Source organism: Scleropages formosus, chromosome 17 (assembly GCF_900964775.1).
Source record: "Scleropages formosus chromosome 17, fSclFor1.1, whole genome shotgun sequence".
In the NCBI taxonomy this organism is placed as follows: Eukaryota; Metazoa; Chordata; class Actinopteri; order Osteoglossiformes; family Osteoglossidae; genus Scleropages; species Scleropages formosus.
This window is the reverse complement of record NC_041822.1, coordinates 22,784,303-22,812,189: the sequence shown is the minus strand read 5'-3', so window position 1 is coordinate 22,812,189 and position 27,887 is coordinate 22,784,303. Positions and strand designations below refer to the sequence as shown.

General features: G+C 44.4%; 1 protein-coding gene across 2 annotated transcripts in view; it reads right to left on the bottom strand.

Moving 5' to 3' along the window:
* Positions 1 to 4,253: 4,253 nt before the first annotated feature.
* The window catches only part of olfml2a (olfactomedin-like 2A), a 29,051-nt gene continuing 5,417 nt past the window's right edge, over positions 4,254 to 27,887 (bottom strand). Inside the window, exons 2-8 of one of the 2 annotated variants that reach the window (XM_018731525.2) lie at positions 16,309 to 16,572; positions 13,648 to 13,755; positions 13,276 to 13,458; positions 12,778 to 13,045; positions 8,088 to 8,354; positions 7,731 to 7,916; positions 4,254 to 5,587 (exon numbers count right to left, since the gene is read on the bottom strand). In XM_018731525.2, the coding sequence (XP_018587041.1) occupies positions 4,983 to 5,587; positions 7,731 to 7,916; positions 8,088 to 8,354; positions 12,778 to 13,045; positions 13,276 to 13,458; positions 13,648 to 13,755; positions 16,309 to 16,572 (1,881 nt within the window). In that variant the 3' untranslated portion in view covers positions 4,254 to 4,982. The remainder of the gene's footprint in view (positions 5,588 to 7,730; positions 7,917 to 8,087; positions 8,355 to 12,777; positions 13,046 to 13,275; positions 13,459 to 13,647; positions 13,756 to 16,308; positions 16,573 to 27,887) is intronic. The other variant, XM_018731526.2, reaches the window with a different exon arrangement.

Genomic DNA, 27,887 nt, shown 5'->3' with positions numbered 1-27,887 from the left:
AAGTTTGATGAGGCATTGTGGTTTGACCGTACACAACAGCAGATGCGGGGACACTTGGAGGGCGCAGAGAACCTCACCCTTCCTACAGGTTGCAGTGAGTTTCCAGTCCCTACAAGATCATTAGACAAGAACTTTGCCTACAGATTGCAAACAGACCTGCCAATCAACCCAACCCCAAACGGACTCACGCTTGCTCCACGGCCTGCGTACATGGGCTTGCCACTTCGCATGGTTTATGTTCCTAATCAAGAAGATTTTAGTGGCCCGCAGAGGAAAGAACCAATCCCATTTCACCCACGCCCTCAAGCCTGGGGTTCCGTGACAGGTTTAAATTAACATGCTACCATGGAACATTAATGAGTCATTCGGCAAATCTCCATTTAAGACAAAAGGCAAAAACAAACCCACCCCCCTCAAACTTTCATAATAAGAGCATTCAAGAGCAGACGAGCAATAAAGCTAACTTGGGGTCTGAGGAGGTCTCAAACGGTTGGTGGTGGCTATTAAAAAAGAAAAGAGTGAACCGGAAATTTCCACAGCTCAAGCAGAAGGTGGTTTGAAGAGAGCTGATTCTAGTAGCAGAATACTTTTGTATGTTCTCGAACCGTTATCACGTCAACTGATGGACCGGTTGTTTCGGAAACCTTGCTCTTGCTGTGTGGTGTGAGGGTCTTGAAGGTCTTCTGCTGATTTAGTACAATCAAACTACCCAGCTCCGCAGTTGGGTCAATACTAGAAATAAAGGCATTTTTGATAGCCAAGCAACTAAAATAACAATGTTTACACAAAGTGTGTATTTTGAAATATTTAACACATGGGTCAAATGTCACTGCAAACCAGGCAAGCTGGAAATTTTGGCCACCAAACATTGTCTACTCCATCTGGAAATTGCCTTTATCACTTGTCTCCATCAATGATTATAGCTCATTTCAAACTGCATTATTGTCTCAAGTTTAGTTTTTCAAAATAATTTAACCAGCCTTTCAGCTTTAATATTGCTAAATATTAAAAACGGGCGGTATGGTGGCACAGCCTAGTAGTGCTGCTGTCTCACAGCACCTGGGTGGTGTGAGAGGATGTGGGTTCGGTCCTCGCTCAGTTTCTATAGAGTTTGCATGTTCTCCTTGTGTCTGTGTGGGTGCTCTGGTTTCCCCCCACAGTCCAAAGACATGCTGTTCAGGTTCACCCATAGTGTGTGAGTGACAGAGCGTGTGTGTGTGTGTTCCACTGATGTATGGATGAGTGACTCATTGTAAGTAGTGTATCTAGCAGTGTAAGTCACCGCGGTGAATAAGGTGTGTGGGCTGATAACACTACATAGAGTTCATTGGAAGTTGCTTCGGAGAAAGTGTCTGCTGAATAAATAAATGTAAATGAGACAAAACAAAACCTATGAAGTATTAACACAAGTGAAAAGTGAAGAAGAAGACACAAGATGCTTAAGAAAATCACATCAGAGTGCTCCTTGTTTTGCAAAACACCTCTCAGGTATGGGCTTCAGTGCGGGGGATGAGGGTGAGACCTGATCGCTTGCCTGCCATATGTACTTAAAGTGTGTTCCTTTTCACACTGGTAACTGTGTTTACCATAAAGCTGACCGTTCATCCATCATCAAAAACCGCTCGTCCCAAGCGGGGTTGCAGCGAGCAGGAGCCTACCCGCCAACACAGGGCGCAAAGCCGAAGGGGGGAGGGGACACACCCAGGAAGGGATGCCAGTCCTCAAAGCTCACCAAATCATTCAAAATCTTTGTAACCGCAAACAAGAAGGACTTTGTGCCCTTTTATTTTATCTCTACTCCTATTTCTGCTACAAGTACATTTTAGAAAGAAAACTCAAAATGTAGTTAGTGAAAAAAATAGCAGTTTCTCATAATGAAACATCCGAAGCGCCACTCCGTAAACTGTGAATCAACTCAAATCGCTTTAACCATGAAGATCAAGAGTCCAAATGGATGTAATATTCTGTATGCATCGTTTGCAGAGATACACTCTAGATTTCACTTCAAAATACATAGGAATTATTTCATATCCATGGTTTGCTTCTGTATATGTACAGTGCGTCAAGGCGTGACAGAAACTGCTCAAGGTTTGAATCGTGAAAAAATAAAAGCCTGATCTTCAAACTCCAATGCTGGCAATCTGCAGAGATCCACTTGAAAAGTACTTTGGTGAATGGCATTCTGAGGCCATATATTACTTTAATATTTAAGAATAAATATTTAAAAATATAGGGGGGTGCAGTGGCGCAGTGGGTTGGATCACAGTCCTTCTCTCCGGTGGGTCTGGGGTTCAAGTCCCGCTTGGGGTGCCTTGCGACAGACTGGCGTCCCATCCTGGGTGTGTCCCCTCCCCCTCCGGCCTTACGCCCTGTGTTACCGGGTTGGGTCCGGTTCCCTGCGACCCCGTATGGGACAAGTGATTCTGAAAATGTGTGTGTGTATTTAAAAATATATATATACATACAGGACTGTGCAAAAGTTTTAGGCACTTGGGGGAAAAAGCTGTAAAGTGAGATGCTTCCAAAAATAATGCTCTTAATTAATGAATTTCCTACAAAGTTCAGTAACCATACATGGTCAATAAGTGCTTGTCCCGAGCAGGGTCGCAGCGGGTTTGGCCGGGTCCCGCTCTCTGGAGGGTCTGGGGTTCGAGTCCTGCTTGGGGTGCCTTGCGATGGACTGGTATCCCATCCAGGGTGTGTGTCCTCCCCCATCCCCCTCTAGCCTTGCACGCTGTGTTGTCATGTTAGGTTCTGGTTCACCGATCTCAGACTCTGTGTGTGTGTGTGTGTGTGTGTGTACTTTCTTTCTTTAACGACACACAAATGCCTTACTGTAATACTGTAACTTTTTGCAAGAGGAACGCTTGGAAATGTAAAATATTCTCTTTCCCATTGACATTAAATAACCATCTAAAACAAATATTTCTGTGAAACATCTACGTGCCCCAGACTTTTGCACAGTACTGTAAATATAACATATACATAAATACACACATTTGAATTGAGCTGTTTTCTGATGTGTTTTTTTTTTTTCACTTGAGTGTTTAAGTCTAGTATTGTTTGGAAAAAATATGTTTTTTTATTTCGCACAAAACTGCAACATTTAGGGGAGGGAACTGAGTCTTGGACATGGTACATGTCGCAAGTAGCATCGTGCAAGTTTCCTACACGTCGGTTTGGCTCTTTGCCGTCGTGACTTTTCTCGATTTAAACGGTCTGTGATGAAAGTGAGTGGGAATGAGAAGATGAGTAAGTTTCGGTCCCCGGAGACCGGGAAGGAACCACAGATTGCGGCTCTATGTGGGAGAGCGTCGTCCAGTTGGGTTGAAAAGGGCCGGCATCTCAACTGTAAACAAACATCCGTGTGTTCTGTACATCCTTCTCCGCTGATATGGGCTTGGAGCCAGACTCTTTAGAAGGAGGAACTCTTTCCAGCTGGGCCTGGAGACCTGACCTCTGTGAGCTCCCACTCCAACATGGTTATTCATCCTCTAAATGTAGAACAACGAGGGAAAAGTGTGTGTGTGTGTCTGGACAGCTTTCTTCATTTTATTATTTTTTTTTAAATTTAGAAAAATAATTAAAAAAAATATCCCCGCAGATCACGCGACACCGCCGACCTTGCGGCTTTATTTCTCTGTCAGATGTGAGGCAAAGAAAATTATCTGTCTGCATTTATAGGGTACTTTGTAAATAGTAAAATAACCAGAAAGTTTATTAAAAAAGTCAAGTAGTTTAGAGGGTGTTAATGATAATCCAAGCTCAATGAAAAAGAGACTCAAAACTGGACTTAAAAACATTTTTATCATTGCACAGATATTGTTGAAAAGATTAAATAAAATTAGAAAAAAAAAACAAAAATCTGGAAGTAACAATTTTACAGAGAAACGTAACTCAGTTACAAAAAATATACATTTTTAAAAACTGTTAAAAATGTTAGACAATGAATTCTTTGGATAATTTCTTATGCTATGAGGCTAAAATTGAATCGGATGAATAGCAATAGAATCACAGGGTTTACGATGCAATACACCCCACATGTCTGGAAAAAATATGAATAAAAACTAGGTACCAAAACACAAGATATTGCATCTTCATAATAATAATAATAATGATAGTTGTACCATATGGTATAACTGCAAACATTTTTAGTAGAAAGAGTATCAACAGTGACAGTATTTACAAGAAAACTATTTTACAAAATGCTCAACATTTGTTTGGTATTCAGAGAATGAAATACATATTGCCAGCAAATTTAAGCAAACTAACACATATATATTTATTTATTATATTATATATCAGTGAATAGTTTACTGGTTTTGAAGAAAAAAAATGTGAAAATTATGACATCGTGTGACATTTTGCTTTGACAAATATGAGCAAAGACTGTCCTTATGATCAGTTATTAATACCGCTATTTGTCGGTGTGTCACAATTACACTATATGTAACACATAGAGTAGAAAAACCTGTGCATTTCATGGTCTTTTTTATAAAGCTGTATACTAATGGTAGCTTATTTCATGTTTTTTTTTAAACTTCTTGAAAGAAAACATACAGATATGTTTAACCAGTTTGTCCCAAATGCATTTTGACAACCGACGGACTTGTCAAGTGGCAGAACGAAACGAACTTCCCGGTATATCGAGAAGCAGCTTGTATCACCTTTATAGTAATTCTTATGAGTTTACATAAGTTTGTCTCCACATTTATTTTACCGATTCACCCATTTTTGTTTGGACTATGATTTTTACCCCATATCATAACAATTTGTCCTGGGTTTTCCCAAGGAAATATTTTACAAAGCGCTAAAATTTCCCTTAAAAAGACGATGATTCAAGAACATGATACATTCAAGAGAGCAATTCAAGATCAACACCCTGCAGATCCTAAACTCAGACCCAGCCTAGGACCGAAACGGCACAGGAGGTGAAAAAGTGCCCGGTGTCCGGAGAGGGCCGTGGCGGGCGATGGGCGCCTTCACTGGTCCACGAAGTTGATGCGGTAGGTGAGCTGGTGTCCGTTGTCCCACGCATACAGGACCTTCTCCCTGGGGTTGTAGTCAATCTGCGTGGTGAAGGCGTGCACGTTGGTGAAAGGCAGGTTGGGCACCGCGTCCGTGTTGGTGTGCGTGTCATAGGCGTAGGACACCAAGGCATCCTTCTGGTTATACACGTCGACGGCGTACAGCACCCCGCACACGATGAAGCAGTTGCCGTAGGAGTTGCGTCTCAGCCCCGTCCTCCAGGTGGTCTCCTTCCTCACCGACAGGTCGCCCGGGTCCAGCTTGCTGATGACGATGAACTCCTGCTGGGAGTAGCCGTCATCCGCCGTCGGGTAGATGACCCACAGGCCGCTTTCGTCCACGGCGAAGTCGATGTCCGAGTGGCCGCGCCACTTCCAGGGAGTCGTGTCCTCGTACACCACGTCGTGCAGCAGCGTCCAGGCCGCTACATAGCGCATGCGCAGGTCGTACTTGATGATGTTCTTGGTAAAAGCCCGGTTGTAGTAGAAGGCGCCGTTGTACACCACGTGGCCCGTGCCGATCCAGTTGTAGGGCAGCTTATAGAGGTTGCTCCATCGGCCTGCGGGAGCAGAAGTACGGCTTTACTCTCACACAAGTCGGGAGTGTCCTGCTGGTCATAACGCAGCCTCATACATCATCTACTAGTGCAGATAAATGCAGTTGTGGGGTGAAAAGTACAGACACTGCAGTTCCATGGCATGGTGGCACAGCGTGTAGCCCCGGTGACCTCAGAGATCCTGGATTCTGCGTTTATATGCAGGTCTGAATTTGCATGTTTTTCCCATGCTTGTGTGGGTTTCCTCCAGGTGCTCTGGTTTCCTTCCACAGTCTGTGTTTCTGGTAAACTGGTGACTCAAATTTGCCCTCAGTGTGAGTAAATGAGTATGTTATTGCACTGTGATGGACTGGCATCCCGTCTAGCGTGTACCCTTCCCCGTGCTCTACATTTCCCTGATAGGATCTGGACCACCGTGGCCCTCCTTTGGATAAGTACTTATTGATAATGGATGGATGGTTTTCAGCACCTTACTGGCAAATATCCTGACTGCCAGCTACCACTACCTCTCTTTTTCACCTAAAAAACTCCGCAGGCACAGCACATACCACCTTCACTTCCCTTTGTGCCACTACTCCCATTTTATACAGGTCCAAGGGATATTTTAAAGAAAATCACTGTCATTAATGCCCTTTCACTGGCTGAGGGCTGAGGGACAGAGGTTGACCAGGAAAGGGTCACAAAAGCATGCAAAAATCCATGCTTGCACCGAAAAGGTCATTTCCTCCTTAAATATTCGTGCATATATCCATGTATCTTCCAAGTTTGGTGAAAATCCCATAGGACTTGTAGTTATAGATGCATTTAAATGGGAACAATTATTCTCAGACCACAGAGAACAAACTGTAAACATCCTAATTGGAAACACACACCAGTCTAGTGCACTAAATGTTTTCCCGGATTAAATACTAAATGCTACAGCCACCTTTGCGGGAAATAGTTTGGTTCAATTTAGCTAAACCTCGACAGCATAATGCAATGAAAATAGTGAGTAAATTTAACACCTTGTTAAGGAAACTTGTACGATGACATTCTTCAAAGGTGTGAAAAAGAATCAGGGGAGACGTCTGGAATATTATAACTCCCTCTTGACTGGTCTTCTAATCTGTGCTACCAAACCTCTCCAGGGGACCCAGAATGCTGTTGTGCAGGACTTGCCAAAGTGTTCCCATGTGTCTCGCATCCGCTACCTTCCTGTAGCTGCCTTTGTTATGTTCAAAACTCTTGTTACAGCCTGGAAAACAATGGAAGGATCTGCACCCCAGTACCTACATGGCCTGATCCTTTCACATGGACAGCAAGAGCACTGTGCTCCTCCACCTCTGGTTGCTTGGTGGTCGCACTCACAAGGATTCAAAGTGCATGCTTCAATTTTGGCCTCAGTGTGGTAAAATGAGCTCGCTCCAACCCTCAGAGCTTCTGAATCTCTCCCAGAGTTCAACAAGGGTCTCAGAACCCATCTCTTTCACACCCATTTCTCTCCGAATCTCCTGAGAGCCATGTAATGAATCCAGCACCGTCCAATACGATGACACAACGCAACAAAGTTCTCAGTTATGTTGATTTTTGTGTTGACGGTGAGTAGTTAAAGTTTACTGATTAAAAAAATATCATTAATTCAACTAGAGTGTTAGTTTTAGTTTGGTACTTCACAGCCACTGGAAGATTCTAGAAGACACCAAAACTTTCTAGGAAGCATCAGATCCTAAAAGTTACTGGAATATTCGGTGCTTGGAATCCAGTGCCAAAATTCGCCAAAATTTGCTAATTTCAAGAATGTGGAATATTCTTCTAAAAGCTGACATAAGTACAAACTAATGCCAAAAGTATGATTAATCTAACAAAACTGAATGGAAAATGCAAAAAAAATCAACAGAAAATTTTTGTTACATTGTGTTTCCTGTGTATTCAAATGACTTCTATAACATAGTGGTACCAGATAAACACCCTTCGTAATAATCATGTATCTGTTTATAGAAATGTACTTTTTTATACCCTTAACATTACTTTGCTTTTGAGAAAAGAAGGTAAAAGAAAGGTAACCACTTGGATTTTAGAATTAGGGTTTGTAAATGATGGTGCAATTTGTTCTGACAATAAAGTGGAGAGACAAGCGAGAGTACAGTACATTAATACAGAAAATGACCTTGTTGGAAATTTTCCAGGTTCCGGAACTCCACCAGATTATTGCCGTAATAGTAGTTGGTGACATAGATTTTGGAGTCCTTGGCTACAGGGTCTTTCATCCAGGCGCCCTCATTGCGTCCGTAACTGTGCTGTTTCTCCGGAAGCTCCACAGAGGCGATGGTTCCCTCGCAGTCCATATCCTTCACTAGTATCACAGTAGACAGCCATGGGAGATGGACAGAATGGGGAAAAAAAAAAAAAAAACCACACAGTTAATCCTCAGGAGATATGAAAAAAATGAACTCCAGAAAATACCAGGAGAGCACAGAAGGGATAGCCAGGTGACATTTGAGACTGTACAGGAAACAACAATTACCTGCCCGATTAGGAATGAAGTGGCTGCTGTTGTCGGAGTTGTCCAGCAGCAACACGATGGTGGGTGCCGGCCTTTCCGGTCTGGCTGTAGTCGTGGTTGGGGTCACCGTTGTGGTGGAGGAGGCAGCCGTGCTTGCTGTGGTACTGGCTGGCTGGGACGATGTCGAAAGCGCCGTGTCCTCTGTGGTTTCATCTCTTTCCTTGGGGTCCCTGTTCTCAGAGAGCGCCTCCCCTGCATCGTGGCCTGTGAGAGTTTTGGCCTCAATGTCTGCGAGTGGGGGTGCAGAAGAGGAAGAAAGTGAAAGTTACCCCATTGTGGTATTTCACCCGGGACCACAGGACTGTCAGAGATTACGGGACAGATTCCCTAGCCAGGCATGAAAGGAAGTGCACTATTACTGAAGAGGATGATGCATGCCAATGTCCCAGATTTCTCCCCTCACCTCCTTCACAGAACCCCAGTCTGCCTGTCCTATTCCCATCTGTTTGCATTCAGCATTCCTGCACCTCCCAGGACCTTTCCGGGCAATATCCAGTGCATCCCTGCAGTCGATGTCGGCACAGTGCCCCGTGGCCGCAGGCAGCCTGCTTCCCTTTCTTCTGTTCATGCCCCCTTCCTGTTGCCACAACTGAGCTCTATGCCCCATCCAGATGGCTGAGGATCCGAGAAAGTGGGCTGTATTTAGACCGTGGCTCCTCCGTCCTCAAAGAGATTGACCAACCCTGGAGAACTAGAGGAAAGCCCCCCCTGCAACAGTAACACTTGGATGGGGACTCAGTGACAACCTTGGGAACTATTGGACTCAAAGTAAACAAAGCCCTCCTTGTCTATGCTTTCAAATCTAGGTCGAAAACTCTTTTTTTTCCCCCCTGAACTTCCCAGTAGTTCACCATCAATACTGAGCTCACTGGTTGTTCTCTCTCCTCCTACAGTATCTCTCCTGAGTGTCACAACCCGTGAGAAGACATGACCCAGCAGGGAAGCCCATGATCAAACCATTGCACCAACGCTCTCTGGATGCCACCTTACCCCATGGAATCAGCCACCTAGGACTGGGCCATTTATTTTTGTTTCCTGGACTCTATGTCTTGTGTTACTTGTTATGTTAGTCTTTCGGGATAAATTCATCTACACAGATCCTCCAGAACCACAACAGAAGGCCCAGGAGGGGTGGGCTCCCCTGGTACTCGGACTCCCGGAGGTTTATTTTTCTCCCCTTCATCATGGATGGGAGTCGTTTTGTTTTCCTCTCCCCAGCTGCCAGCAACCATACTTGAGCAACTCAGTCATTTGTTGTTACTGTTCCTGTAATTGTCCTTATTTGTCAATTGTTAAGCTGTCTGTTTCACTTTCCTGAGAAGTGTACTTTACAAATAATAAAGAAATTGAAACTGAAGACAAGAAAGAAGAGGAAGCTGGCGAATGACATTTCTTACTTCCCTTGATACCAACCTTGTCCCGTCCTTGGCTATTTTGTGCCGACCTACTTAAACTTACTTGGCTACTATAAGCTCTTCTGAAAGCAGGAGTGTTCCATGGCAGTTAGCCTACTCTTTTGTACAACAAGCAGAACTAATTTGTTCGCAGTACTGAGCTACCTAGACACCGCTTTGTTTTCAATGGCAGTCAAGAGAAGCAGTCAGTGCAGACGCTGCACATTGGATAAGCTGAGTTGTCTCAAAGCAGACGTTAATGTTCACAAATATAATACGGGCTGCTTTTTTCTCTGGGGGATTATGAAAATGAAGTCAAAGCAATTCATGGTTCTGACCGGGGTGATTGGGCCGACCATGGCCTGAGTTGAGATCATTTCCGACTTGGTGGGATCTGATGAAGGTGGTGTGCAGAGCCACCAGAGGGACAAGCGTTGCAGAACATGAGTTGTGACAGGTGGCACATTGGCCGACCACCATCCCAACGGAGTCCCCTCTGGAACCGGCTAAACCTGTTCAAGAGGATTTTAAAGGGGCTCCTTAAACTACTTCCGAATTGCTTGAATCTTTTTTCACACTTAGATATAGTTGCACCAGATCCAGAGCAATGGGTTTCATAAAACTGCAGCCTGGTGTCACTAGGGGACTTCAGTCACTATGGCTGCCATCAGATAGGCCCCTTATCAAGGTTACTTTACATTTTCTTAGCAGAGACCCTTGGTAGACTACAGTGCTGAGTTCATCCTGCATAACAATGGGTTCCAAATCAAGGAAACAATAATTCGCAGAATTACAACGAACAACGAGGTGCTTAGAGATGTGCTTTGGGTCAGCTGCACCAAGCTTTATATTTTTATGGATGAAGTTTAGAGTTTTTTGGAAGCTAAGCAACCTACTTACTATTCAACGGGAGTTCCACTTGTTTTTCCAAGAAGACAAGAACCGCATGGTCTTATGCTTCCATCGTGCAATTTCCGTTTCTCTGCACAATGTAGAAGACTGCTCCAACTGCTGATGTCCCCCATAACTTGCACCCTTAGTTATTGATTTTTTTGCCCAACCCATTTCTTCATGGTGACTAACAATGTTATGTTTGTATAATAAGTTACGTGTTTTTTTTTACCCATTTATTATTCAGGGTAAATACCTTGATCGGGGATACTACAGCAGGACTGAGGATTTGAACCAACAACTTTCAGCTCGCACCACTATGCCACCTGGTTCCAGAGCACATAGCTTTTGACTGCCTGAAATATAATTTGTACTATCATCATTTGCTCTGTGAAATGATTTTATGGGGTTTAGCCATTCGTTCTGTAAAACGGTATTGCGCAGCTGAAAAGCTGATTTAGCTTTTGACTCCATGATTGGTTTCAGAGGTGCATTCTGTGTACACTTGACTGAGAGCGTTTTGGACCTGTAATGTGGGTCACAGATGTGTTGCTGATAGGCCATATTTTTGCGAAAGGTCCAGAATACCATTACGCTGCAAAGAATTGTTGTTCTGTCTCTGCAACACACGAGTTCCAAAGCATGTGGATTTGGAATGGTTTCTTGGATCAACCCACACATGGAGAAATGGGACCTTTAACTGGGTTTTAATGACACTCTTCAGTACGACTGTTTGATTCCGGCAAATTTTTGGTCGAAGAAAAATCCGACTGACGCAGGATGCAAATGTAGCATCTTCATTTGATAACTTGTCAACTTTTGGAGGCAGGGCAGCGGTGTATGCGTGGGAGGTCTTAATTGTTATTTTTTACAATTAATGTCTTATCCTCGGGTTTATTCAAATTGTTTCTGGCTCGGTGTAATGATGGATAACATTTGCATGCTGTATAATTCAACTTCACATTTTCTGTTGTGAAGACTCGCTGTCAAGAAAACACTTGTTTGGATGTGAACTGATGAACGCTGATGACAGAATGATCTCGCTTAACCATTATGATGATGATGACTGAACTACTCATTTATGCACTCATAACCAGTGCATACAGAATAGTTAAATATGCTACATGTTCCCTCCAAATTTTATCTTAGCTTTATCTTACGTATTATATTCAATTTTTAAATTAAAAATAAATCTACCAAGTGTCCAATTTCATTTTTAACTCAGTGGAAATGTCACTTTGGAATGAACAGGAAGTTCGGCATCCTTTTAATGAAGTAGTGGACTTGAGAAGATTCGGATGCAAAGTTGACATTCTGCGGATGTCTGCAAACAAAGACCGTCTTGATGCACCCAGAGGAAGTTACTGACAGACACCACATGAAAGTATAAGCTGCGTAACATCGAAGATGCCAAACATTTTGTTTTCACGGCTGATTTTTCTCTGAACCGTTCAGACAAATTCAGCTCTGTCCGGATTATTGTTTTAACCTAATGTCCAGCAATGCTGTCTCTGACTCTATGTTATCTAAACATACACAAAGTTTCTTTTTTTTCTGCTGCCAGAATTGGAACAGCAAAGACTTAAAACCAACTCATTCTATTGGTATAGGTCCTGTCCTCCCAGTTTGTCTTGCAGTGCTGGATTTATGCTGCAGCTCTGGATCTCGACTCGTTTCCAAGTCCTTTGCAGTAATTCAGAGCGAGGGACTTCTAAATCATGACGGATCAGCACGGTCATGCAGACTCTCCAAATTCATAACCCCATGGTGACGAGAACATTCTGAGTATATTTCCATGGTGCTGCCTGGGCGTTGACTGAACACCAAATGTAGAAGCCAAGGAGCCGGAAAAAGAATAACCCTGACAGGAAACCCTGGCACGTGTAACAGGGAAAAAGAAACTGCACGGCAAGCCAATCTGTTGTAAATTTCTGTCAGTTATTTTTTCCAGACAAAAGCTAAGAAAGGGAGTGAAAATTGATTCATTAAAGCAAGTAGGGTCAGTCGAGGGTTCATTGCCTTGAGGTAACAAAATTCTCGTGGCCTCCACGACCTTGACTGAAAAGCCGTGTTGTAAGACCTTTTGAAACTAACATTTGTAATTATGGACCATTTTGACAAACCATAGTCACTGCACATATGTTCCTTATGTTCTCCTACAGATCAAGTCAGTGCTGAGTCTATGTAGTATACTGAGCTGGAGAGACACATGCGGATTCATCGGATTTCAATCTCTAGACAAACCATTCAATGGATGAAATAGGGATGCATGAACAAATCATGGAGAAAACACATTGCACCAATTATCCACAGTTTTTTGAAGCATCAGAAAAAGTCTGTTGATTGTTACCCATCAGAAACCCTACCTGGGGTACCTTTATTGCTGGAGCTGTGCTTGGACGTGTCCACCTTGCCAGCCTTGTAGTAGGTGATGCCCCTGACAACGCCAGATTGATGGCCAGCCACCTTGGTTTTGGTTGTTGGGTCTGTGGGTTTTGTATTTTTCACTGGTTTTGGTGGTTCTTTTTTGGCCTTTAAGGTATTTTCCTTGGGTGGCTTAGGGGGTGGTTTGGAAGCTGGAGCTTTTTTGCTGGGGAACTTGCTGGCCTCCTTGCGACCTCCTACAGTGGTCTCCTGCAGGAATAGGACCTCATAATATCTGGATGGCATAATCACACACCTGCCTATTAACCCATATATTCATATGCAAGAAAGTCTTGGGCCCTAAACTGTGTTTGGGCAAACCTATTTCCTTTCTAGTCTTAGAAATGCAAGATAACCTGATGTACTTATGGTCATGGAAGCACATGAGTATGAGTAAAAAATCAGGATTATCATCCTTGACATCAAGATGCTGTTGGTACCTGGGATTTGCTGTCATGTCCTGTAGTGTCCTTCTGCAGTAGCTGGAGCCCCAAGCTCGAGATCTCCTTCTTAATGCTCATCATGATGTCCGAGTAGTTTTCGTATCGCTTCAGCTGGTTGGTCAGATTGGTGACGCTGTCCTTCACGAAGTCATTCTCCCTGGACAGGTTGGTCTTGATGGCCTGGAAGGAAGAAGAGAAAGACCGGACTGCATGAATAATTCCAACATTGTAACTGTAGAGAAACAAATGAAATTGTTCAAATATGTTTGACTTCCTTGTGCTTAGTTTGCTGCTATGATTCATGTGATATAATCATGGTAAAGAACCTCCCCTGACAACACTTGTATAGCTCTGCTGTTTTCTCCCTACCTCCTCTAGGTTGTTCATCTGGGAGACGACCTTGTTGATGTAGGAGTGAACCTTCATGAGGTCCATGCTGTACAATGTGCTCTCCAGCAAATCCACCATGGACTGAAGCTGAAAAGAGAAGCAAGCAGTAAAGCAGTTAAAGATCTCAGCTTGCAGACAAAAGGGTATTTAAACTGTATGTCATTTTGTGGTCTACTTACTGTATATTCACCCAGGCAACCATTGTTAATAATCATTTGTCTAATAGGCTGATACAAAAGCTATCCTGGAAGCTAAGGTGCGATGCAAAATACACCTTGGATGGGATGCCATTCCATCACATGGCAGTGACACATTCATTCCCTCACACTTTATAGTCATCAATCCACCTGAAACACATGTCTTTGGACTATGTGAGGAAACCACACATCTGGAGGAAATCCAAATGAACATGGGGCGAATACACAAACTCCAGACAGACCGAACCAGGTTTGAACCAACATCCAAGACAACAAAATGTTGTTAGCGACACACTCGGTTGTATAGTGTCTCCCCGGGAGCCGAGAGGAACCAAAGCTCCTCCTGTGCCACTGTGCTGCCATGAAATGAAATACAAATACCCATAAATCTTTTTCTGATCACAACTCATGCTTATTCTCTGTTAAGAACCTAAATATTAAATCATATCTGAAAGGGAGCTTGTGAAAGTGACAGTCCCATTTACTCACAGCAATAATAATTTGATTGATAATGTTAATTAGGTCTAGAGTACAATTTTGCAACCGTATAATTATCTTGACAAATCGACAAACACAATATATGTTGATATTACTGAAACACACCACTAAAGGACACGCTGAAACCACGAAGTTACAGTAACACAGCTCGGTGCCAAAATGTAATCGAGATGTTGTGAAATTAATTTAAAGTATGAAGAGCTGTGTTACTTTTGGATAAGTTTTTAACAAGGAAGTTACTTTTCCGTATTTCCCAGGCTCTCCTTTATGGAGGTCCTCTGCTTGAAGACCCCCGGGGATGCACATTATCATTTTTATTTCTGAGAACTGTGTCCATGCTAAAAAGCCTTGTACAAGCACATCTTGTACTATCAGTGCTCTTGTGAAGAGGTACAGATTAAGGTATGGCCTTAGCTGAGAGTCCTTGGCATAGGTTCAGTCAAAAAGAAGGCCCAGAAGATGTCTCGGTGGAGGGTGTAAATGCTTTGATTTCCCCTCCACTATGACTTTCAGAGGAAATTATATGTTACACTTGTGTTTAGGACTGATTCTTCGCGGGGTAAGAAAGAGTCTCAGATGATTCAGGCACAGCAGCCCAAGGGAGAATTCAGGATTGCCACTGATAGAATTAGAAGCTCAGTCGCTAACCCAGTCATAACTCAGTCGCTAAGTGAGTGTGTGGTGGTCAAGACTTCTAAGTTATAGTAGCTTAGACCGGGAATTTACTCACCATCTGCAGTTTCTTTGTGTGATGTATGGATGAGTGACCCTGTGTAAGTAGTGTATCTAGCAGTGTGAGTCACCTTGGTGTATAAGGTGTGTGGACTGATAACACTACATAGAGTTCATCGGAAGTTGCTTTGGGTAAATTTGTAAATGTAAATGTAACCCCAACTGACCCCTTTACTGCTCTCTGTGTAAAGTATGGTGACCATGAAACGGAGGCAGGAAACACGGTTCCCACAGTTAGAGAGCAGTGGAAGAGACAAATGCACAAGAGCCATTCATTCCCCTAACGCGAGTTAACTCCACCTTTGGTCGCCAACCAGTAATGTAGAGGAATTCAGGAAAATTCCTAATGGGCTTTGCTTCACAAACAGTCGGTGGGCTGTTTTTCTGTGTCGTGGAAATATCAAGATCCATTTCTGCTGCTATGAAACGCTTAACGATGCCTCAGCGTGAAATACGGCTGCAGGTTTACTGGCAGACGGGGCGGCTTGGTGCTGGTTTTCACTGTGTAGTAAAGCAGCCGCCAAGGGGATGCATCTCTGCCCAGCTGTCCAAACACCAAAGGCACCGTAACTAAGAGGATGATATGATCCAGTCACACTGCTTCTCTTTTTAGGCCTCTACGGTACCAGTGAAACGTTTGAGAGCGAATGTGTTGGAAGCTAGTGTCTTTTGAAAGGGATTTGGTTAGCATGGGCAGCTTGATTAGATTCTAGTGTTGTTTTAGCATCGTGCTTATGAGGGATTTGTGAAGGATACAAACAAACAGAGCAAAATCTATCAAATAATGGCAAGGTCACGTGGCGATCCACGCAGAGGAAAAACGCTGGACGCTACAAACAAAAACGTTGATAAAACTTTGAGGTCGGGGACTTCCGGTAACGTCTGCTCAATAAACTAGACCGGGATTTTTAAAAAATGGCTTCATAGACTCGCATGAATCAATCACACTCCTGCTTTCTTGTGTCAGATCTGTCTTTCACAACATCTACAGCTCTGCTCCATTTGTTATTTCCAACAGGTGGAGGCACGAGCCTTCCAGCGGGCCCCAGCCCAACGCTGAATGTAGTACACTTCTTCTTATGTAGCTACCCAAAACATGAGCATTTTTACAGCGCGACATTAGCATTAGCATGGTTATTAGCATTGTTGCTAGCAATCGTTGTTCCGAGGGGATGGGAGGGTAGCGGAGGAGAAGCAAGGGACTACGGCACACCTTCAGCAGCTCTGGTGCCTGCTTCTTCAGCTTCTCCATCCTCCACTCATTCTCACAGGGGTTGAGCGAGGAGGGCGGTGCCGTACATGAGCACCGACAGTCAGAGCCCGAGCTGACCGTTTCCACGGTGTAGAAGTCCTCGGCACGCGCGCTTCCGCTTCGCAGCCGGCTGCAGGCATCCCGGCTCAGCGGACGCATGACGCACTTGCAGCGGCAGTCGGAGCCCTCCGAGGTCATCCGTACCGGCTCCGTCTCCCCGAAGACCTGAGAGGGGACAAAGGGACTTGAGAAAAGGGAAAAAGCCAAGGAACTGAGTCCCTTCTTCGGAAAGCTTTTTATTTAAACTGCAACGTAGTTGCATAGTGGATGAAGAATAAAAATTATGATCAAAAGGCCAAAGACTTTAATTCTGAGAGGATTTCTGCAGTTGAAAAATGTAACTTTTGCTTTATTTAGCCCAATAATTTTAAATCAATAGGAGTGTGTCCCTCTACGCATTCATCATCAATAACTGCTTGTCCCGTGCAGAGTCCCGGGGTCTAACGTGGAAGCATACGGCATGAAGCAGGGTACATCCTGGATGGGATAGCAGTTCATCACAGGGCAATCACACAAATTCATTCACTCACACACATACAGAATAGGGAATTTAGGGAGACTAATTCCCCTTAAACACATCATATACCGGAAGTCAGGTACGTTTGTCCTCCATGGTTGTCATAACTCTAAGGGCAGCACGTTCCATCTTCTCAAAGAACTCAAAAGCAGGAAGGAGGAGTCAAATCCTTCTTGAAGAAGCATAAATCCTGGGAAGCGACCATGTATAAATACATAAAAAATATTTGGTTCATACTGCGACACATCTGACAGAAATCGTACTTTATGCGGAAAATGTGCTGAGTTTGGTCGATTTAATCACAGCGGTGGACAAAAACCTATAGAGCATGCTGCCATTCTTATGCAATTTTTGTGCCAGCTGAGACTGTACGAATAATAACTTCATTTTCTTAGGAATGGACTCATGTAAACAAAAGCAGAGCGCTGAAAGTGATCCTGAAGATCAACCGTAAGGCCGCGTCTCTTTGAAGAGGTCCCCACATGGAAGAGATTAAAAGCGCTGAAGCGAAGGCTGATGCTGTGAACACATGACATGGGCTCCTCGACGCTCCGTACCTGTCGCGAAGGAAACCTCTCACCTCAGATGACCTCCTACCAAACCCTCAGCATAACCTGCAAGTTATTTCCTCTGAAAATATTGAGCCTGAAGATTTGTACAGGATATAGCACAAATTCTGTTGTTATAGCAACAGTAATAACTTCTGCTTTGCTTCCATAATTCCTTTCTTTCTCGGCAAGAAATGTCTTTCTTACTTTAGCTCAAGGGGGGCACGATGACGCGGCAAGTTCAGCTGGTGCCCGCTGTGTGGTGGGTCTGGGGTTCGAGCCCTGCTTGGGGTACGTTGCGGCAGTCTGGTGTCCCCTCCCCCTTCGGCCTTGCGCTCTGTGTTGCCGGGTAAGGCTCTGGCTCGCTGCATCCCCCGCTCGGGACAAGTGGTTCTTGAGGATGGATGGATGGATGGATGGATGGACTTTAGCTCAAGCAGCACATTGAAGAAAAGGTCTGTTCACAAGGATGCGTCCATTGTCCCAAGTGGGTCTCAGATCAGGCCGTAGCACGCGTGCTCACCCCATCATCTTCCTCAGGACAGATGTGAAGACCAAACCCACATCTGGCCCTGGTTACAGGCCACAAAGAATACAGCTCTGCAAAAATTTTTTTATTGGAGGAAGTGGCCTATGTCGGGTCAAGCAGGACCTTCTCGCATCCCAACCCGCCCGAGCATCACATAACAATACCGGAAAGAGTATGGAAAGCTTTTTTACACAGTGACATTTCCGTTAGATCTGAGGTGCAGATAAACACCCACAAATCCACACACATCACACACTTATGATTCTTACCTCATCTTTGTGGGGATTTCACAATGACACATTATAAAAAGTGGAAAATGAATTCAGTTTCATGGGGATGTCCCCAGTGATGTTTACTTTTTAGGGTTTAATAGCTTTGTGGAGACATTTTTTTTCCATTTTTTTCTTCAGAAGTAAACAAGCAAACACTCTCCTCTCCCTGCTGCCCATTTACAAACTATTGCATGTTCACGATCTTTTCTTCCACTGTCTCCACTTACCAGACAAGTTTCTTCTGCCGAGGGATCTACTTTAAGAAGGTGCCACCTCTGTGAAGAAGCGTTTTGTTTTCTGAAGGAGTGAACCGTGTACTAGAGCTTCTGGGCTTCCACAAAAACCACATCAATAACATCGTGACAGTGAGAGGGTCGCTGTTTTTCTGTTTTTCCAAACTTTATTTACACACGTTGCCATGGCAACATAGCTAATCAAAGATGCTCGCAGTGCAGCGTATACAACTCATCCGTACTTAATGTTGTACTCACGCTTAAGCTATTCGATCCTGACTTTTTGATCTTGATTTTTTGAAAATTCCTTTGAACTTATAATATTTATTCTTGCACGCTGTTTACAGTTAAACTGTGCAATTCTATGTAAAGTCAAACACCTATAAATTTAGTTGCCCAGCAAACCCTCTTATCCAAAGCGCCTGATATATTTGAATTATCTTTCTTCTACACTTCATTTAGTTTCACTGTTAAATATTTATAGAGGCAATTCTGATTTATTGTAGTCCTTTGTTTCAGCTGAACAAGAGCTGACGTCTTATGTTAGGAGCCCACTATTTTGGTCCTAAATCTCCACACTATCACAGCGGGATAGAAATGACAAACAGCTGAGCAACAGCTAAAATTAATACATTTACACAGACACTTGTGCTAGAAGAAACATTTTCAGTGATTCTCCCTGCCAGTTTTGTTGAGGAAATAGATTCTTATGCTCCACCATCCCTGTGGTCAGTGCGAGCCTGTCCCGCTCTAAGGGTGGTCTCTGGAGAACACGGCGTTTTCTAGGGATTAGCAGTACCCTCAGCTATTAGCCCGGTTAATTACCTGAAAAGAGGTCACCCTCTGGGGTCATAGGGGGTCGCATTATGTTTCACATCACTGAGAGTGAGAGCTTGACTTTTGTCTCAATTCCCAACACGCCGGTGCCCAAGCAGGAGTGTCCTGTGTCGACAGTACGCCTAAAGCGGAAACAAATTACCATCTGATTTTCTTTTTAGCAAAAAGACAAAATTAGTCATCACGAGACACGAACCTCCGGTGTTACAGGATATTGAGGTAAATCGACAAAGGGCATTCAGGGGCTTTACTTTACATTGCAGCAAGTGAATATACCAGAGTAAACACAGGACAGGATTTGGGAAGGCAATCCCCGACCTCATTTTCTAAGGAAACGTAGCAGGTCAGGCAGCCGTGTGCAGCGCCGTGTTGTCTAAGAAAACACAAAACGGAGAAATGTGCTTTCAAAGCAAGGTGGTTAATGAAGGTAAACAGAGCAGTGGCGCGACACAAAGCCATTTAGTGGAGGAATGCTGCTGGTGCAGGGTGACCGGCCATTAACTTAGTGACCGGAGACCGACACTCAGTGTCTTTCGATCCACTTGGACTAAAACCCTCCAAAATGCTTCACTTCCGTGTCATTTCTTTTCTTAAAGACCCTTTCACCCCATTGCGAGGTTCTTAACACTTCAGTTGTTTTAAAATACACTTACCCCTGGTTAACTCGTCTTAATTCATTCTGAAAACTGACCACAATAGAAATGGGATAATTACTTATTCCATTATTTATTACAGTTCACTCCAAACTCAACCTAGGTTCACCACAAAATCACCCTAAATGGTGCCTAATGAGGAAAAGTATCCATCCATCCATGTGTAATGTATTACAATAGAAAGAATAAAAATGAATGAAAACATTATATGTAATATAGATTGAAAATAATAATTTCCTGAAGTAAACATGTTGTGATAGTATGTGTGGACGGGCTTGAGGAAGGCGAGCATGGTGGCGTTAAGTGGAGGATGCTGTGATGGAGAGGGTGACGTTTTCAGATCCCGCTTTTATTTAATCTCAGAGAATAAATAATTCACACTGTGCTTGTAGACAAACCTAATGCATGAGAAATAAAGAATCTCCCATGCTCAGACACACAGCGCTCTGATAAATTATAATATACTGTATAAACGAGTAATTAAACATTGAAACTACAATGGTCCAAAACAGGATACAAGCACAAACAGGTGGATATGCAAGCCACAATGCTGGACTGCAGCTGAGAGAGCGGGTACCTCATTCCCACAATGCAGTGCGTGCCAGTACATTTAACTTTTAAGTACAATCTCAGTTTATTGCGTTGGACAGAACACCACCAACCTGGACTGGATGTTATCGACTGAATGAGCGAAAATCTGGACTGACTAATGGTAAGCGGTATGAATAGCGGACCGGACACCTGAAAAAACAGATATTGGGAGACTGACTATCAAAGCATGAGTATGTTATTACCTAGAGTACAACACAGACGGGCCTGATGGGACTTGGACTGAAAACGTTCTGGTCACGAGTCTGGGTGACGAACAGACCCAGCAAACCTCCACGGCTGCCACCTGCAAACACACACCACCCTACCGGGACTTCGGCAGCTCCAAGACACACCTTAACTAATGGTCAAAAATAATAGCATATTTGCAGTATGTCTAGCTGCAGTGAAGAATAAATGTAATACACACACAATCTGAAACCACTTGTCCCTTGCGGGGTCACGGGGAGCCGGAGCCTAACCCAGCAACACAGGGCGTAAGGCTGGAGGGGGAGGGGACACACCCAGGACATGACAACAGTCTGTTGGAAGGCACCCCAAGCGGGATACGAACCCCCGACCCACCGGAGAGCAGGACCCGGTCAAACCCACTGCACCACTGTGCCACGGCACCCCCTGTAAATGTAATAATCATCTCAAAGTTTACACTCTCCCAAAGGCTGACTTTGCTTTTTTCCCCTCATTGCGTGTTGTTTTAAGATGTTTGTTTTGCAGGTGAAGCAACCGTTGCTTCCCATTTGTTCAGCCCGATTGTCAAATAGCAACCCATTCATTGAGAATGCGCTCATTCATGATTCATCCACTAATAAGTGCTGCTTCACCACCAATATTGTGCGTTGAAATGGCAAAACAAGGTAATTGCGGAAAGTCTCAGAAACTGATGTCACTTTTACAACAGCAATCAGAGTAAAGAGCTGCGTAATCGGACAGTCCGCTCTGGTCCGACGTCATTTTTAAGACAGCATCATCTCCGGAGAACCTTTTTGAAGTTGTGTGTGATTTCTTGCACAGCCTAAAACTTTGACAAGATGAAAAATGCATTGAATGAATTAATACCGTACTGGTATTAGCGAAAAGGAAAAACAATCAAAATGAACAACATGACGAAAGAAAGTTATTTCCAAAAAATTAAGACGTTCTGTTCTTCTTCCAAAAATTCCTGCCCCTCGTTTGGATTCCCTGGACCATTGCGGTCGAAAAGCAATCAGCATTTCTGGTTACCTCCACCCCTCATCCTGCAATAGGATGACTGGCCAACGAGAGATCATGTAAACACAGTGATTACTGAGTGTTCCACGCTGGTCCCTTATATTACGAACCGTTGAGTTACGGATTTCCAAAGATACAAACATTTCCCAGTGATAAGAACATTTATCACATTATTTAGTTGTTTAATTTTACTGACCTGTTTCTCAAGTTTGTTTGCTGTGAACACAAACTGTATTTATTCTGGGAGCCAATAGACAACAGTAAAGCACCCAGATAAAATAGTGCCTGAAACCCCCTTAATTGAATTCCCTTTTACAGTGTTTACGGCTCATGTCTAGTGTTCCCGAGCATCATCGATCAATAGCAATATGATGAACATTGCACTGTATTTATGTGATGAATCAGTCATCAATCTGCAACGAATAGGAGTTTGTGCTTGAAGTCATTTTAATGTTTTTCTTTTCCCAATTCTCATTTTATTGTAGGTCAAAGTTAATAAAAAACATAAAAAAGACAATTTTTTGTATTTCTTATAGCTATGAACTTCATAAAAATAAGACTTTTAAAAAACCTTCACCATAAATAAACTATACAGAAATTAAGCAGGAGATTTCTGTATTATTAAACTTTTATGGGCTGTGACTTAGGGGTAAAAGTGACTTTGGAGTTCAGGATAAAAATGAGTAACAATGCGACTTTGGGTTCCAGGTGTGTCTGTAAGTCAAGGGGTCACATCCAGACCGTCCTCTAGGTGGTACTTTGTCTTGCCCTCAGTCAGAAAACTAACCCTTTTAAAATATATACACATACACAGTCTGAAACTGCTTGTCCCAAGCAGGCTCATGGCAAAACGGAGCCTAACCCAGCAACACAGTGCGCAAGGCTGGAGGGGGAGGGGACACACCCAGGACGGGACGCCAGTCCATCACAAGGCACCCCAAGCAGGACTCAATCAGGGCACGTCACAAACAGGGGTAACACACCACACCTGCTGTGTGCTCACATTTATTTACCAGATACTTTTCTCCAAAGCAACTTCCAGTGAACTCTATGTAGTGTTATCAGCCCACACACCTTATTCACCAAGGTGACTTACACTGCTAGTGTCACGCCCCCCTCGGTGCAACGAGGATCACCTGCGGCAGATCAGGGGACGGGTGCATAAGAGGGCGGCTCGGAGCACAAGCGGACACAGAGCCTTGCTTCAGCCCTGCTCATCGCTATCAGTGCGTGCTCATTACCTCGCCTCCCTTTCCCATTCCACCCATCCTCTACCCTGTTCTCCTGTTTCCTTTCCTAGTCTTTTCTGGACTTGACAGTTTCCACAGTCTTCTGCCTGTTTCCCAGATTATGGCTTTTGGATTGTCCTCTTGATCACATCTGTACATCGGCAAGCCTTTACTTGGTTTTTGACAACGATTCCTGGACCCTCCTTTTAAACTCCGGCGCTCTGCACTTGGGTCCAATGACTTCCTTCCGGTGTGACACCATGACAGTTAGGCACACTACTTACACTGGGTCACTCATCCATACATCAGTGGAACACACACACTCTCTCTATCACTCACACACTATAGGTGAACCTGAAGAGCATGTCTTCGGACTGTGGGAGGAAACCAGAGCACCCGGAGGAAACCCACACAGACACAGGGAGAACATACAAACTCCACACAGACTGAACAGGGATTAAACCCACATCCTCTCCCACCACTCATGCGCTGTGAGACAGCAGCGCTACTCGCTGTGCCACCATCTCACCTGCACGCACAAAGGGGATCACGGCAGGGGATTAAGTAAGCGGCCTCACGCACCCCTCAGACATGCCTATTACGGGCCGCTTCACACCTGAACCCTTAATAGTCGTGTTTTGCTGCTGCCGCTGCTTCATCTGCAGCGTCTCTTTCCAAACCACATAATGTTCACTTCTAGGCATGAGACATTTTATGAAAGACGCCACACATTTGCCGGGCTCATCCAGGCCGCCCGTCGATATCCCCCGGTGGAGATACCAAGATGTCTTTAGCTTAAGCCCCGTAAGCTGTTTTCACAGTCAGGTGCTGCTTGGCTTGTTGTGAGACAGCCTGTTACCCGCAGCTGACAAAACAAGCGCCTGCACACACACTCACGCACACACACTGCAGCGTGTTATTAAAAACAGACCCCACTGCTGTCCTTGGATCCACTCCGCTTTTGTTTCAGGAGTTTGTACTTATTTTAGTCCTCATGCCGGTGGCTGATTTTAGGGGCGTGTGGTTGCTTCTCTTCTCCGAAAGCCATGACACTTGTGCATTTTGTTCGAACGCGGAGACACATCTCCCTGCCCCTCGGCAGCACCCCAAACCGTGTCGCACAACGAGTAAAGGGCTGTGGCTTGAATCCCACATACTCGCTCTGAATTGCTCTGGTTAAAAATTTCCCTGCTGTATAAATCATTCTAAGGAGTTTAACACAGTGGATATAGTGGATACAGCTGCTCCCTTCAGAGCTGAAGGACCCAGGTTTGAATCCCACCTCCTGCTACGTGCCAGGTACTTAACCCTGACCTGATACAGTACAATTTACCCAGCTGTATAAATGGATAAATTACTGTAATTAGTTCAACATTGTAAATTACTTTGGATGAATTAAGTACAGGGGGGTGCGGTGGCGCAGTGGGTTGGACCGGGTCCTGCTCTCCGGTGGGTCTGGGGTTCGAGTCCCGCTTGGGGTACCTTGCGATGGACTGGCGTTCTGTCCTGGGTATGCCCCCTCCCCCTCCAGCCTTATGCCCTGTGTTGCCGGGTTAGGCTCCAACTCCCCGCAACCCCGTATGGGACAAGCAGTTCAGATGATGTGTGTGTGTGTGAGTGAGAATTAAGTACATAAAATGTAACCCAGTGTTCCCTCCTCAAGCCCCATGGGGATTTTGAGAGAAAGCTGGAGGACCTGAAGGAGACCTGCATGTACAGGCAGAAGAGCTCGTCCTGGATTTGGACCTGCAGCCATGGCGATATGAAGCAAGGACTGACCACACACTGCACCTCATTATCAAAACAGTGAACTAAAGCACTGGTTATAAAATACACCCTCATCTGATCTCACTCAACATGCACTTTTACGTGTGTGTTAGATGTACCGCAGTAAAACTGAATTAAATGTTTTCACAGACATCCGATTAATAAACGTGATCAACCCATGAGGAGCTTCTCTTCTGCGGCAGCTCCCAGAGCTGGAGAACACTTATGCGCCGCTTTGCTTTCATTCTTTGGTCCAGTTCCTCTCACAGACATATTGCCCAGGTTGTCCAGGTGTGCTCAAACTTTTGACCGGTGTTGCATCGAAACATTTTCTGCGGAGAAATTCATTCCGGCTTTGACTGAATTATAATTTTAATATTTCCCTAAGGAGGGGATGCGGTGGCGCAGTGGGTTGGACCGCAGTCCTGCTCTTTGGTGGGTCTGGGGTTCGAGTCCCGCTTGGGGTGCCTTGCGACGGACTGGCGTCCCGTCCTGGGTGTGTCCCCTTCCCCCTCCGGCCTTACGCCCTGTGTTGCCGGGTAGGGTCCGGTTTCCCGTGACCCCGTGAGGGACAAGCGGTTCTGAAAATGTGTGTGTGTATTTCCCTAAGGTCACGATGCAAACGTACCGCAGGGAGCTTTAAGGCGAGCGCCCAGTGGTTTCTCAGGGTTGCTTTGGTTTTAATGGGTACCAGTGGATCAGAGCGGATCAGAGCCCAGGAATCCCACAGGAATGAACATGTCCAACGTCAAGACACCAGCTGAACAACACAGGCGGTTGCTTTGGTGTCGATCTCAAACCTTGAACCGCTGCCCATGTCTCACGATGCTCCAGTGACAGTTAAAGAGCTTATTTTTCAACCCAAAGTCCTCTATAATTGGGCAGTTGAACGATATTATACATCTGTTCAAAAAAAAAAAAAAAACCCAAAGACGACAAAGGTGGGATATGACACATACGTAAAAACATGCTGATGTGGAAACTGGCATTCAATAAAGGGACTGAATTGTGAGAAATAGTTTTTTTCAGTGTTCTTTAGGGAACCATGAAGAGATATTGTGAAAAACCGCCAGGCGCACAGGTGGGTAAATACATTTTTACAATCAAGCCACTGCTGCTACATAGAAACAATAAGCAAAAAATAACAGGAAAACCTAATTTTCCCATACAAAAGTGAAAACTGATTCCCTGATGCATGATATATTAAATTATTATAGTTGCACATTATATATATAGTTTAATATATAATAAGCTCACGTTTACGTAATAAAGCCTGAATGTCAGTTAAGGCGAGATGACGAATGCCACGGGTTTAGTGATGGTAACAGAGTTCTGGTCGTATTAGGTCATTCCGATGGATGCTAAGAAAACACGCAACCAAGCAGCTGAAAAAACCATGATAGTCATGGGAATTCGGAGATATAATTTTTTACAGAAAGCTGCTAATAAACCCACTAAAGACAGATGATGCAGTTCTGGAGAAATGTGAAAATTATCTTATATATCTTAAGGGCGTTCCCTTGGGCGATACCGTGTCTTAGCGAGTTGTGCAGAAAACCTTCCCGCCCATCCAAGACAGAGCTCTTCGTTTGTTGCCATGGAAACAAGCGACACTGCCACACAGCCGGGCAGGTGTATTGAAGCCGGGGACAAACTTCCAGTCGCTTGCCTGTCGTCTCGTTTTATAGACAAGCCTGGCGAAGTTCTACATCCCTGTTGGAGACACACTTAAATGAAAACTGCTTCTGGAGTTATTTAGCGCCTTTAAAACCACGTGTAAGAAATCCATTACCTGGAAAACTGTATCGCTCAGGGAATAAATTCCACCGTGGAGCTCTCCCTTGTTTCGCCAATTGTCTTCATTTCCTGTTGGCCTGAGAAGAACCGGCTGGTGCCAAGGTGGAGGATGGAGGGAAGGAGGCGCCCCATGCCTCACCCGTTCCTAAACCCATCAGGAGGACTTGTCCTGATTTCTAGACTCGTCTCACCGGACCCCTGGTCCCCCTCCTAACCTCCCGACAGTGGCACATACGAAGCCAAACCATGGTGGGCTCGGTATCCTTCGCCCAACGCCAGCCCCCCGTCCCACTCCCACGCCCCAGTGCCACAGCCCACCCTACCGCACCCGAGTCACAGTCACAGCTCTCACATCCGCGTGGGACGTCTCACGTGGGAAAAAGACGCGACCTGATAAGAGGCAGAACATCCCCTAAGATCATCGGTCCCCCTCCGTGCTCTTAAAGCGACAGCCTGGTATTTCTGTGCTTTTCCTTCAGGAATCTCGTTGTTTTGCCGCTTCCCGCTATGAGTTTGCATGTCGCCAATAGACATGATTAATAATGAAGTTCATGATGGTTCTCACCTTGATTCCCATACATAGCAGCCAAGAAGCAGCTGGTGGAAAAGTACACATAATTTGAACGAAGCAGCCAGAAACAGCAGGTCGGGTGGGAAAATAACCTTAAACCATTCACGGTTCTACTTCTGCGTCGAGTGTTCACAACAATTTTATTGACTATTTATCGAGCATTTTGCAAAATGCTCTGGATGGAAGAGTTAAGTCATAAGAACGAAGGAGAAAATACAAACAAAAACAAGCCAAACCTTGCATGTGATGCCAGTCTATAAAGTGGTGGCTCGACTCACAGGGGGTCTAGAATTGCAGGCTTTTGTTTTTGGTTTTGGTCCCTGTGTGGTGCAATGAGCTCCCTCTCTCCCTCAGAGCTGCTGAATCCCTCTCAGCACTCAAGACGGCTCTCAAACCCATCCTTTACAGGACCAACTTCTCTCCTGATAGCTACAGAAATGAGTCCAACACCATCTGCTATATTTATCCATGTATTTGATATTTGAATGTCATTTCTATAACAGCTACTTGAGTGATGTGAACCAACAACATGGTGGTATCAGACACGCAAGATGAGCCGGTGTCTAAAACTCTTAATCTGTTATTGACGTGCTTTTATTTAGTCTGAGTTGTACGTCACTTTGGAGAAAAAATGTCTGCCAAATGGATGAATAAAAAACAAGCTTGAAAGAAAACAGGGCGGTGAGTCGGATCATCTGCTGAGCGTTGA